Raw genomic sequence first — 10,960 nt, 5'->3', positions numbered from 1 at the left:
TGTATGTATCCCTTTGAATTAATATTTTTGTATATTTTGGGTAAATACCCAGTAGTGTGATTCCTGGATCCTAGGGTAGTTCTATTTTTAGTTTTTTTGAGGAAACTCCATACTGTTGTCCACAATGGCTGCACCAATCTGCATTCCTACAAACAATGCAAGAGGGTTCCCCTTTTCCACATCCTCTCTAACACCTGTTGTTTCCTGTGTTTTTGATTTTAGCCATTCTGACAGGTGTGAGGTGATAGCTCACTGTAGTTTTGATTTGCATTTCCCTGATAATGGGTGATGTTGAGCATCTTTTCATGTGTCTGCTGGCCAGCTGGATGTCTTCTTTAAAAATGTGTATTCATGCCTTCTGCCCATTTTTAATTGGATTATTTGGCTTTTGGCGATTGAGTGGTAGCAGTTCTTTATATATTTCGGATACTAAACCTTTATCAGATATGTCATTTGCAAATATCTTTCTCCCATTCAGTAGGTTACCTTTTAGTTTTGTTGACTGTTTCCTTCACTGTGCAAAAACTTTTTATTTTGATATAGTCCCAATAGTTTAATTTTTGCTTTTATTTTCCTTGCCTCAGGAGACATATCCAGAAAAATACTGCTATGGCCAATGTCAGAGAGATTACTGTCCATGCTCTCTTCAAGGATTTTTATGGTTTCAGCTCCCATTTAAGGTCTTTAATCCATTTTGAATTTATTTTTATGTATGGTGAAAGAAAGTGGTCCAATTTCATTCTTTTGCATGTTGCTGTCCAGTTTTCCCAACACCACTGTTGAAGAGACTTTTTCCAAAGACTTGTTCAAATTATATTTTCAGTTCTCGTGTGTTGAAGATTAATTGACCATAAATTGTGGGTTTATTTCTGGGTCTTCTGTTCTATTCCTTTGATCTATGTGTCTATTTTTATGCCAGTACCTACTGTCTTAATTACTACCGCTTTGTAATATAACTTGAAATCTGAACTGTGATACTTCCACAGTTTTTCTTTTTCGAGACTGCTTTGGCTACTCAAGGTCTTTTGTGGTTCCATACAAATTTTACGATTGTTTTCTAGTGCTGTGAAAAATGCTGTTGGTATTTTAAATAGGGATTGCATTAAATCTGTAGATTCTTTAACAAAATTTTTTCTTCTAGCCCATGAGCATAGAATATCTTTCCATCTCTTTATATCGTCTTGAATTTCTTTCATCAGTGTTTTATAGTTTTCAGAGTACAGGTCTTTTCCTTCTTTAGTTAAGTTTATTCCTAGATATTTTATTAGTTTTAGTGCAATTATAAATGGGATTGTTTTCCTAATTTCACTTTCTGCTGCTCCATTATTAGTGTATAGAAATGTAACAGATTTGTATACATTGTATACATTGATTTTGTATCCTACTCCTTTATCGGTTCTAATAGTTTTTTGGCAGAGTCTTGGGGGTTTTCTATATATAGTATCATGTCATCTGTGAGCAATGAGAGTTTTACTTCTTCCTAACCAAATTAGATTCCTTTTATTTCTTTATGTTGTCCAATTGCTGTGGCTAGGACTTCCAGTATTAAGTTGACTAAAAGTGGTGAGAGCGGACATCCTTGTCTTGTTCCTAGTACTATCATTTTAAAACATATAAAGCAAAACTTGACAGAACTACAAGGAAAACTGATAAACACATGGTCATGGTACAGATTTTTTTTTTTTTAAAGATTTTTATTTATTTATTTGAGAGAGAGAGAATGAGAGAGAGCACATGAGAGTGGGGAGGGTCAGAGGGAGAAGCAGACTCCCCGCCGAGCAGGGAGCCCGATGCGGGACTCGATCCAGGGACTCCAGGATCATGACCTGAGCCGAAGGCAGTCGCTTAACCAACTGAGCCACCCAGGCGCCCAATGGTACAGATTTTTTTAATACATTTCTATCAGAAATGATAGATCAAATAATCAAAAAGTTACTAAGAATAGAAAAGATCTGAAAAACACAATTAACTACTTTGAATTAATGGGCCAAAACCATCCATTCAACAAATAAAACACAAATAGATGAGTTACAGAAATTTACCAAATACTAGGCACGTCTTAACAAATAACAAAGACTTGATTTTATATAGGCATGTTTTCTGACCACAGTGAAATTAAGAAGGCAGAAGAAAATCTAAGCATCCAACTCAGGAAATTTAGAAAGAATACAAAAGAGTAAACAAAGAGTTTAAGGAAGGAAATACATGTAGAAGCTGAAAATAATAAACCAGAAAGTAAAGACATACTTAAAAAGGTTCAACAAATGGGGCGCCCGGGTGGCACAGTCGGTTGGGCTTCGGACACTGGTTTCAGCTCAGGCCATGATCTCAGATCATCAATCAAGCCCCACATCAAGCCCCGCATCCGGCTCCACACTGAATGCAGAGTCTGCTTGAGACTCTCCCTCCCTCTCCCTCTGCCCCTCCCCTTCCTATGCTCTCTCTCCATCAAAGAAATAAATAATCTTCAAAAAAAAAAGTTCAACAAAATCAAAAGCTTATTCTTTGATAAGACAAACTTCTGGGAGGACTCATCAAGAGAAAAAAGAGATACAAGTAGACAATGTAAACAAGCAGAGGCTTTAAAAATAAAGAGAACATTGCAAATAACTTAGTAAATCTGAAAATGTATACAAAACAGATTTCCTAGAAAAAAATTAAACTTGCCAAAAATGAAGAAACAGAAAACTGATAAAACTTGGTGACAGAAAAGAGATGGGCAATGAAGGACATGCAAAGGATGATTTTTAAGTCTCTAACTTGTTGGGTTTTCAGACGTGGGTTCAATTTACTCAGAAGGAGAAAACTAGAAGAAAAGCACAAGAGCAGGCTGGATGTCACTGTAGTTGGATTTTGTTTTTTTGTTTTGCATGTGTGCATGTTGGTAGTGGTGGTAGGGATGGTGTATGGATATGTTGAAAAGGAGGCTCCTTAAAGTTATATAAAGAGAAATGTTAAGTATGCAGTTGGATCTATGGGTCAGGAGCTTAGGGCAGATTTGAGGTGAAGATAACAGTATTTTGGAGTTACCTGTATTTAAATGATAATTAAAGCCACAGGTATGACTGAAATGCTGTAGGGCGATAGAGCATTTGTCTGGATCAACAACCTCAACATCACCTCAACAGAAATGCAAATTCCCAGGCCCCACCCTGGACTTCTTGAATCAGAAACCCTGAGAACGGGGTCCTTCAATTTGTATACTGACAAGCCCTCCAGTGACTGTGATGCAGGCTGCAATCTGTGAGTTACTGCTAGACAGTGAGACATCAAGAGGGCTTGGGGCCTTGCCTTGAGAACCTCAACACTTAACAGAGGAGAATGAGCCTGCAAGGATGACTAGGAGCAATAGAAAGAGGAGCGTAAGAAAATGAAGAGAGAGTTTCAAAAGGAGTGCTTCAAGAGGGAGAGTGACAACCTCTGTGCTGTCACTTAAAATAGTTCTAGAAGGGTCTGGAACGGGCTGAGAAGTGAGCAGGAGTTGAGAAAATAGAGACAGTAAGTACAGACAGCTCAGAGCAGTTTGATCATAAAGGGGAAGCAAAGAGGGTGAAGATGGAAGTGGCTGACAAGGGAGGATTTTTTTTAACAGAACAGTAACAAGCATGATGGACTGCTGTGGAAGAATCTGGCTGAGAGGGACAGAGTGAGTATACAAGAGACAGGAGCTGACAGCAGCAGCAATGGCACTTTTAAGGGACGGGGCAGCTGTCTGCATCAGCAGGGGGAGCATCTTATTACTTACAATCTTTGGAACTGCTAGACAGGATAATAATAAAAAACAGACCAACTTTTTGTTGGCTTTATTATTGCCTTTTTTTTTTTTTAAGATTTTATTTATTATTTGACAGGGAGAGAGAGAGTGAGAGCGCACAAGCAGGGGGAGCAACAGAGGGAGAGGGATGTGCAGGCTCCCTACTGAGCAGGGAGCCCTATGCGGGGCTCCATCCCAGGACCCTGGGGATCATGACCTGAGCCGAAGACAGACGTTTAACAGACTGAGCCACCCAGGCGCCTCCTATTATTGCTTTCTTAATTGTTAACAGATACTGCACCCCTTATTGCCTATATCAGGGGCAGCCCACTTCCACTGCCCTGTCCTTGGTGTCACTGGATGATAATATAAAGTTTCTGAAAACGGAAGAGGGAATGGGATCAAAGCACAAGTGGAATGACTGGCCTTGGACAAGGGGAACAGATTACCTTTTAACCAGAAGGAAGGAGGTAAACATGATGGGCACAGATGTGGCAAGTCTGCAGTTTGGTAGTAGGAAGCTGAAGGAGCTACCGTCAAATGGCTCCTATTTTCCCCATGAAGTCATCTGCAAGACCCTTCCTACTGTGACAAGGCTATGTTCCATTCTCTTGGCCTACTGCAATTAAATGTCTGATTCGTACTCACTGAACAAACTTCCATGTGTGATTTGGCTCCCCCTGTAGGCCTACCCATGGGGCAAGAATGTGCTGATCACACAGATTTGAGTATGTCTCAGTGGTTTCTCACAGTAAACTGATAAACTGTTATGTTTTTTTAAAGATTTTATTTATTTGGGTGCCTGGGAGGCTCAGTCGGTTAAGCACCTGCCTTCGGCTCAGGTCACGATCCCAGGGTCCTGGGATGGAGTCCCGCATCGGGCTCCCTGCTCAGCAGGGAGTCTGCTTCTCCTTCTCCCTCTGCCCTTCCTCTCCTCTCATGCTCTCTCTTTCACAAATAAATAAAATCTTGAAAAAAAGATTTTATTTATTTATTTGAGAGAGACAGAGAGAAAGAGCAGGAGTATGGAGGAGGTACAGAGGGAGAGGGAAAAACAGACTACCTGCTGAGCAGGGAGCCCAACACGGGACTTGATCCCAGGATCCAGGGAGCGTGACCTGAACCGAAGGCAGAAGATGCTTAACCTGACTAAGCCACCTAGGCGCCCTGATAAACTGGTTTTTGGAACATGATTTGGCTTCTGTGTAGCCTGGCTACAGAAAATAGATCACAGTCCTTTTTTATATTGAGTCCTATTTCTTGGTCCTATTTCTTGGTCCTATTTCTTATTGAGTTATTGTCTTGGGATCCAATTGCCTTTTTTTTTTTTTAAGATTTTATTTATTTATTTGACACAGAGAGATAAAGCACAAGTAGGCAGAGCCGCAGGCAGAGAGAGAGAGGGAGAAGCAGGCTCTCCACTGAGCAGGAAGCCGGACGTGGGGCTTGATCCCAGGACCCGAGGATCATGACCTGAGCCAAAGGCAGCCGCTTAACCAACTGAGCCACCCAAGGCGCCCCGAGATCCAATTGCTTTTGCACAAAGTCACTAAAGTAAATCTCTGACCCTACAGAGGTATGGGCCAGATCCACATTTAAGCAGCCAGAGTACCCCTCTTCTCTGTCATGCCTTGCTCAGCAAATGCTGGCTTTTCATTAGCTGTCACTGGCCCAATTTCTACCTCTTCTTTCTCCATTCCTTTTGACATCTGTCTGTTCATTAAGATATTTTAAATTGGCTGTCACTGCACTGACCTACTAGTTTTTGTAGGGAGGAATTTCCAAGAATAATATAGGAAATAAAACAAGGACCTCAGTGAAATATACTGATATGTCACCATTATTCATTTTCTTATTCTATTATTCATTCAGTATTTACAGACCATATACCCTGTGCAAGGCTTAATATTAGAACTATGGGGAATACAAAGTTCTCGAGGTATTTATAATCCAGAAATAAAAGCAATTAGCTCCACAAAGAACAGGCTTGAGGAAATGGGACTTTGATTGCAAGGGAGAAATTAGAAATAAAAATTCCTTATGTAAAAGTGATTAAAGCAGAAATAGGCTATCAAAGGAAATCCTCAAATCTGAGTAACTTTAAAAAAATATGATGACTGGGCGCCTGGGTGGCTCAGTTGGTTAAGCAACTGCCTTCGGCTCAGGTCTTGATCCTGGAGTCCCGGGATCGAGTCCCGCATCGGGCTCCCTGCTCAGCAGGGAGTCTGCTTCTCCCTCTGACCCTCCCCCCTCTCATGTGCTCTCTCTCTCAAATAAATAAATAAAATCTTTAAAAAAAAAAAAATATGATGACTTAGAGACAGACAGCCTTGCCCACAAGCAAAGGTTACAGCAAGCCCTCTGGAATTAAGCACACGACTCAGGACTTTCTGACATATAAAGAACCCACCAGTCTCTTTGCAGAGGAATAAGGGAATCAACAGAAAAGTTTATTAGGGTTCTTACCCCCAAATCCTCAGGTACTACAATCCTTGAGTTGCCTTGTAATACTTCTCACTTCTTATCTTTGCTGCCCTTGCTCCTCTCCACCACAGTTTGTGCTCAGGCATAAATAAGATGCAGTTTTTCCATGACCTGGAATTTTCTGCCATTGAATCACGTCAGCTATGCACACACATGCTACCACCCAAGCTCTGTGTAAATGATTTGATGACTTAGGTATTTTAAAAGTGCCTAGCACACAGCAGATGCTCAATTAAGATTCATTTCCTCCTTTCTTTCCTTCCGTTTTTCTCTCTCCCCTGGTGAGGAAGGGAGGGAAAAAACAGGAACCAACAAGACAGATCTTCTGTAAGATAGCATTCTTTGGGGTAAAAATACAGAAAAGGTTTAAACCACTTCTCATTGCCTACCTTGTGTCTGCGGGATGTAGGGAGACAGGAGTTTTGACCTTTTCTTTTCGTATCCCTTCTGTGTGATGTCCCCTAAAATAGCAAGAAACAAAAATAGGTTATGCATTATTCTTACTCTGTGGTTGTTCACTGTAAAAATAAAATTAATTACAGAGTGTTATAGAATTACCACATAGAGAGTAGGGGGAAAAAATGTATAGTTCCTTGCCAAGGATTTTGCTATGTGTGATTTCCCACAGTCTTGGAGCTGACTTCTTGTGGAAAATTGTAGGGCTTGTCTCCACACCAATCTAGCATAGCAATATGCTGCATACCATGTCAGAGATTCCCGAGTTTCTAGGCACCCCTCGTTTCCCTGGTATTTAGGATAGACCAAAATGGAATGCTGCAAGGCTGGCAGACAAATGATCTCTCCAAAGTTTCAGTTTGACCACATGAATGCAACTGATACAGGAGGTACTCAACTATATTGCTATATGGAACCATGTAAAATCAAAAGTCTAGTTCAGGGGAGAAGTCGAGGTTCAGGCACTGGGATGGGATACCTGAAAGGCCTTTCTGCATCCTAGTACCTATGCTTGAACCAGGGCTGTAATTCCCATATTCTCTCCCCTTGGTTCACTGATCTGTATTATTTATGTACCTGGATGTCTTTTTCACAAGGTTAAACAAAAGTATACACAAAGGACAAAAAGTACACATGCAACAAATGCAATAAGAATAAACTGATTAACAGAGGAAAAAATGTGTGGTGGAAGTGCCAAGAACTACACTAGGTACGAAGGAAAAGGTAGCAAATGAATGGGTCGAGAGCAGGGTGAAAAGGAACAGGAAACGCAGGAGAACAAAAGTTCATTCAAAGGAGAATGAGTAACTCAAAGCTGGGGGAATAAATATATATTGTGAGTTAACATGGTAAAGCATTGTTTTCTAAAAAAAGAATCTTTTTTTTAATTCAGAGAAAACTTTATTTTAAAGTCAAATTTTAGCATAAAAAGTAATTTATATACTAAAATTTACAACAGAGACTTGCAACCAAGGGTGGTGATTGTCAGTTGCTGTTAGCCTCAGCACAGGACTGATGGAGTAGACGGTGGGGAGGTAGCAGAGCTCACTGACGGCTTAAGCAGGGAAGTGACACTCGCAGACTGTGGAGTTCAGCAAGTTAGTTCACTCTTCCTGAGGAGAATGGGACCAAGGGTAGAGGCCAGAGAGACTACCTGTTACCCCAGGGCTACCGCAGTGATCTGGGCAAGTAAGTAGTAGCCTAAATTAAAGACAGTGGTAGAAGGGATAAGAAGAAGTGAACGGATTAAGAGAGACATTTGGGAAAAACACTGGACAGGATCTGGTGACTGGATGGATATGGGTGAGAAGGTTTCTGGCAGATGGTGGTGCTATTCCGTGACAGAGAAATACAGTAAGAAGTGCAAGTTTGGTGGGTTGAAGAAGTTGAGTTTAGGAAAGGCCCAAGAGACACACAAAAGAACATGTCCATCCAACAACTGGGTATGTGGATCTCAAACTCAAGAAAGAGATAATTTTGTGGGGCGCCTGGGTGGCTCAGTCGTTGGGCGTCTGCCTACAGCTCAGGTCATGATCCCAGGGTCATGGGATCGAGCTCCGTATCGGGTTCCCCACTCCACGGGAAGCCTACTTCTCCCTCTCCCATTCCCCCTGCTTGTGTTCCCTCTCTCGCTCGCTCTCTCTCTCTCTGTCAAATAAATAAATAAATAATCTAAAAAATAAATAAATAAATAAAGGCTATTTAAAAAAAAAGAGAGATCATTTTGGAACCATGAGAATATAGCTGAAAAATAAACTGATACAATCTCTTTGAAGTAATTTGGCAATTTCTAGCAAAATTTTGATTCAGCAGCTGCATTTTTAGGAATTTATTCAATGATAATATTCACAACGGTGCACAAAATTCAAATAAGAATATTGCCTGACCTATTCTTTGTAATAAAAAAACTGGAAGGAGGAGCACCTGGGTGGCTCAGTCGTTAAGCGTCTGCTTTTGGCTCAGGTCATGATCCCAGGGTTCTGGGATCGAGCCCCACATCAGGCTCCCTGCTCCGCGGGAAGCCTGCTTCTCCCTCTCCTACTCCCCCTGCTTGTGTTCCCTCTCTCGCTGTGTCTCTGTCAAATAAATAAAAAATAAAATCTAAAAAAAAAATAAAATAAAAAAACTGGAAGGAGTCTAGATATAGATTATAGACCATCTATATCAGTGGCTTTCAACTGGGAATGATTTTGTTCCCAACGGGACAACTGACAATGTCTGGAGATATTTTTGTCACAACTGGAAGAAGGGGTACTACTGGCATCTAAGGGATAAAGGCCAGGGATGCTGCTAAGGACCCTGCAATGCACAGGACAGTCATATGATGAAGAATTATCCAGTCCAAATGTCAAAGTGTTAAGGATAAGAAACCCTGGTCTACATAATAATAGGTTGGTATTCCAAATGTATTGGCATCGGAAGATGTCTAAAATATATAAAGGGTAAAATGCAAGTTGCAGAACAGTAAGTATAACAGGATCTAATTTTGTAAAAAATAGAAATAGATACATTTCCATATATATAGAAAACAGTCTGCAATATAATATATATACATTAAATTAATGTTTATCCTTTGGAAAATGGAATTATGAGGGGTTTCACTTGTTTTACATACTTTAACAGACTTTGATTTAAGAAAACAAGACTGGATGATTTGCATAATCTCAAAAATAAAGACTTCTTTCAACTAAGAATGAATGGTTCTATAGATATGTATTTGTAAATAATAAGATGGTCACTCTGTGTGTGTGTACACAGATTTATATATATATATATATACATATATATATATAAAACAGGGAAAAAGGCAAGATACTGAACAGTTTACATAGTATATTCAATTTTTGGAATAACTATTTTTATACACACACATATACATAGAGAAAATCTGGAGTTTTACACATCAAAATATTAACAGTGGTTAGCTATGGCTTGCAAGGTTATGGATTCGTTTTAGCTTCTTTTCCTTTTTGCTTGTCTGTATTTTCTCATTTTTCTACAATGAACATCCATTATTTCAAGCAACAATAAATAATTTAAAACTACAATCACAACTACTTACTAGACCGCACAAACTGAATCACAATGGCCCTTCATCTTTCCTTCTCTAGTGAAATAAGAGAAACCTGCAGTCCATTTTTTGGAAAAAGAAACCAAATCTTGTCAAATTAGCAAACTGAAGAGTTTAGGTAATCTCCAGCATTATATACAACTAACCGACATGTGGGAGCCTACCAAGGGAACCCCCCTTAAAAAAGAGGAAATCAAGTCTTTTATTGCAAAAGAAACAATGGAGCATTCTCCTGTCCCATTTCCCACTCACAAGCTTCCCTATTTCCACTGTACACATACATCCCACTCCCCGAAGGGCACAAAGACCACTCTGCTGCCTCAGAACACATCTTTTAAAGTGAAAGGCCTTTTTAAGCTTTCTTCAGGGTTTAGAGTCTCAATTATTTACTGTCAGCAACTGATCGTGGGACAAACCGGTAGACCTAGTATCTTGGAAGTTAATCAACTAACCATCTCAGGTTTTGAAAAAAGTCAATTAATGGAGTCCAATTCAGCCATGACAATCAGCTCCATTAGATCCATAAATGAGCAAAGCCATTTAAGGAGACCTAGAAGATGAATTGCAATAAGAATGTGTGGACTCTGCTGATGAGCCTTTAAAATGCCCTCTCTTTTTTCTATGACCACAAGACCATGCTCAGAAGTCACCTCCTGTGTGACACCTGCCACCCCTCTTCATCACTTCTCAGTACCCCTTCAACTCTGCACATGCTAGAACAGCATGTGACACATCACTGGTACTTTAATTATTTGTTTACACATCTGTGTCTCTACTAGACTGTGCACTTGAGGACAGGGATTGTGTTGTGTTCATCTCTGCAGCCCGCCCACAGCCTGGCACAATAGACACTTGCTGAATGAGTGACAGAATGAATTCGTAAGGTGGAGGCAGTGAGAGAAGAACAAATCAGAGACATGTGTACTTGGGTGGAAAACTGGAAACGAGAGAAAGAGAGGGCTTTACATTAGCAAGAGCTGAAAGGCCCAGGGAAAGAAATTCAGTGAACCAAGTTTACTGAAATTGGACAGCTAGACTTCAAAGGTGACTAGAAAAGCTGCACCTGGCCCGCCTGAAGGGAGGAATATAGTCCATAAGATCACTGGGCATTAAAAGCTATAGGAACTGCACCAGATATCGATGTATCCCTTAGCCAGAGGGCAAGATCAGACCGAAGGAATTCAGTCGGCCCGCCT

The 10,960-nt window shown here is 40.3% G+C and overlaps 1 protein-coding gene across 4 annotated transcripts in view; it reads right to left on the bottom strand.

Annotated features, from left to right (window-relative positions):
* The window catches only part of DIP2B (DIP2 acetate--CoA ligase B (putative)), a 190,733-nt gene that overhangs the window by 96,993 nt on the left and 82,780 nt on the right, over positions 1–10,960 (bottom strand). For all 4 annotated transcript variants that reach the window (XM_081821653.1, XM_081821655.1, XM_081821656.1 and 1 more), the window contains exon 2: positions 6,628–6,699. In XM_081821653.1, the coding sequence (XP_081677779.1) occupies positions 6,628–6,699 (72 nt within the window). The remainder of the gene's footprint in view (positions 1–6,627; positions 6,700–10,960) is intronic.

Source organism: Leptonychotes weddellii, chromosome 5, assembly GCF_054177405.1.
Source record: "Leptonychotes weddellii isolate Sample4059 chromosome 5, ASM5417740v2, whole genome shotgun sequence".
Classification (NCBI taxonomy): domain Eukaryota; kingdom Metazoa; phylum Chordata; class Mammalia; order Carnivora; family Phocidae; genus Leptonychotes; species Leptonychotes weddellii.
The sequence above is the reverse complement of the archived record's forward strand: the minus strand, read 5'-3'. Positions and strand labels throughout refer to the sequence as shown.